A 1,823-nucleotide genomic window follows, 5' to 3' on the forward strand; every position below is an offset into this window, starting at 1 on the left:
AAAGCCAAGTCCTATTACAGTACTTATAAGTGATGAGTCCTAAACTAAGCTGTCTAGGGTTGAAAACCTAGAAATTGGATTGGATGGTCAGATTATCTCTTAGTTGTTTTTTCCCAGCACTAATAGCATATTAGATAAGATAAAATTCAATATTTGGGAAATTGGCAGAGAGTCAAGTTATTTTTTCAGTTTTTACTCTTTTTACTCTTTTCTGTACTAAAGGATTCTGTACCAATTTCAGGGTTTTGATTTTACTTTTTTTTGCTTAGACATAATTTAGAAATAATTCAAATGTATTAAAAAAAATGTGATTCATGTAAAAAACAATTGAAAGAATAATTGCTTTTCTGTAACGGCAAGGCAAGCGAATGACTTTCTGTGATAAGATGTGGGTGGGATGTAAGAATGGACTAGAGTTTTCTGTTATTAAACAAAGTGTATTTTTCAAGTGAGACTGCTAATTGGTGGTGAATGTTTAAGATAGGATTTTGTAATCTCAGGCTTGGCCACTTTTCTCTGATTCTGTGAAATGCTGAAAATAAATATCCCATATATGAAGAATATGCAATACATAGTCAATTGTGCTTTCTCTCCGTAGGTCCAATGTCGTGGGTTCAACAGCAGATGTTAAGAGGTGTCAATCCACGTACTGTCTTGAATCAGATCTTGGGTTCGACAAGAGAAATTCCGGACGGAGTTGCTGATGATGCCTTATGGCGATTAATTGTCAACATGCTGTCTGAACCTCCCCGACGTGAAAAATTAAGGCATATCAATACTCTAGAGGATGTTGTGAGATTAATGAAAGCATGTCAGAAAATCATTGTTCTGACAGGTGCAGGAGTAAGTTGAAAAACTTTCTAATTTTTGTTTTAGCCAAAAAAAAAATATTTGAAGTAGATATATTTTATCTTTCCCATGTAAGATTTGCTTATATTTGTCTTTCCTTGTCTTTGAAAATCCATGTTTCAATTCTTGGAAAAGATTTGCATTATAAAATTTTATACAACTGTTAGAAATGGTGCTTTTAAACTAATTTATGTCTGAATTTTCAACAGGTATCAGTTTCCTGTGGAATCCCAGATTTTAGGAGTCGAGATGGAATCTATGCCCGACTTGCTGTTGATTTCCCAGACCTGCCAGATCCACAAGCTATGTTTGACATCCACTACTTCAGGCGTGATCCAAGACCGTTCTTTAAGTTTGCTCGTGAAATATACCCAGGCCAGTTTACTCCATCACTTTGTCATAGGTAAAGGAAGGAGCCTCATTTTGCTGTTTGGATATATATGACTTTGAATAGCTATAATGTGACTTATAAAAATATTTTTCTGGGAAGTAACAATGTGTTTGTTTTTCAGATTTATCCGTCTTATAGAACAGCACAACAAATTATTGCGAAATTATACACAGAATATTGACACATTAGAACAAGTTGCAGGAATAAAAGACGTCATCCAGTGCCATGGTAATTATATATTTTCTGTGGTTTTCATATGTATTTGCTATGAGCTTGTCAAATGTATTTAGTATTATAATCAAGGAAAAACTTTTGAACTATTGATTTATTTTTTTTCTTTCAGGTTCATTTGCAACAGCAACTTGTCAGGTTTGTGGTTACAAAGTAGATGCTGAAGCCATTAAAGAAGATATATTTTCCCAGAGAATTCCACAATGCCCAAAGTGTACAGAGAATGAAGAAACAACTCAAGGAAGTAGAATAGCTGGTGATGAACAAAAAATAGAAGATTCTGTTAGTAGACACACTGAAACAAATAGCCTGGACTTCATGCAACAGAGACAAACAGGTAAAAAAAAAAAAG

At 34.0% G+C, this 1,823-nt stretch overlaps 1 protein-coding gene across 1 annotated transcript in view; it reads left to right on the forward strand.

The window, feature by feature from the left end:
• Positions 1-598: 598 nt before the first annotated feature.
• The window catches only part of LOC119592016 (NAD-dependent protein deacetylase sirtuin-1-like), a gene marked incomplete at its 5' end in the record, with an annotated part of 4,852 nt that continues 3,627 nt past the window's right edge, over positions 599-1,823 (forward strand). Inside the window, 4 exon segments of the mRNA XM_037940796.1 lie at positions 599-843; positions 1,059-1,252; positions 1,362-1,468; positions 1,584-1,808. Of these exon segments, the coding sequence (XP_037796724.1) occupies positions 599-843; positions 1,059-1,252; positions 1,362-1,468; positions 1,584-1,808 (771 nt within the window).

This window comes from Penaeus monodon, chromosome 29 (genome assembly GCF_015228065.2).
Source record: "Penaeus monodon isolate SGIC_2016 chromosome 29, NSTDA_Pmon_1, whole genome shotgun sequence".
NCBI lineage: Eukaryota > Metazoa > Arthropoda > Malacostraca > Decapoda > Penaeidae > Penaeus > Penaeus monodon.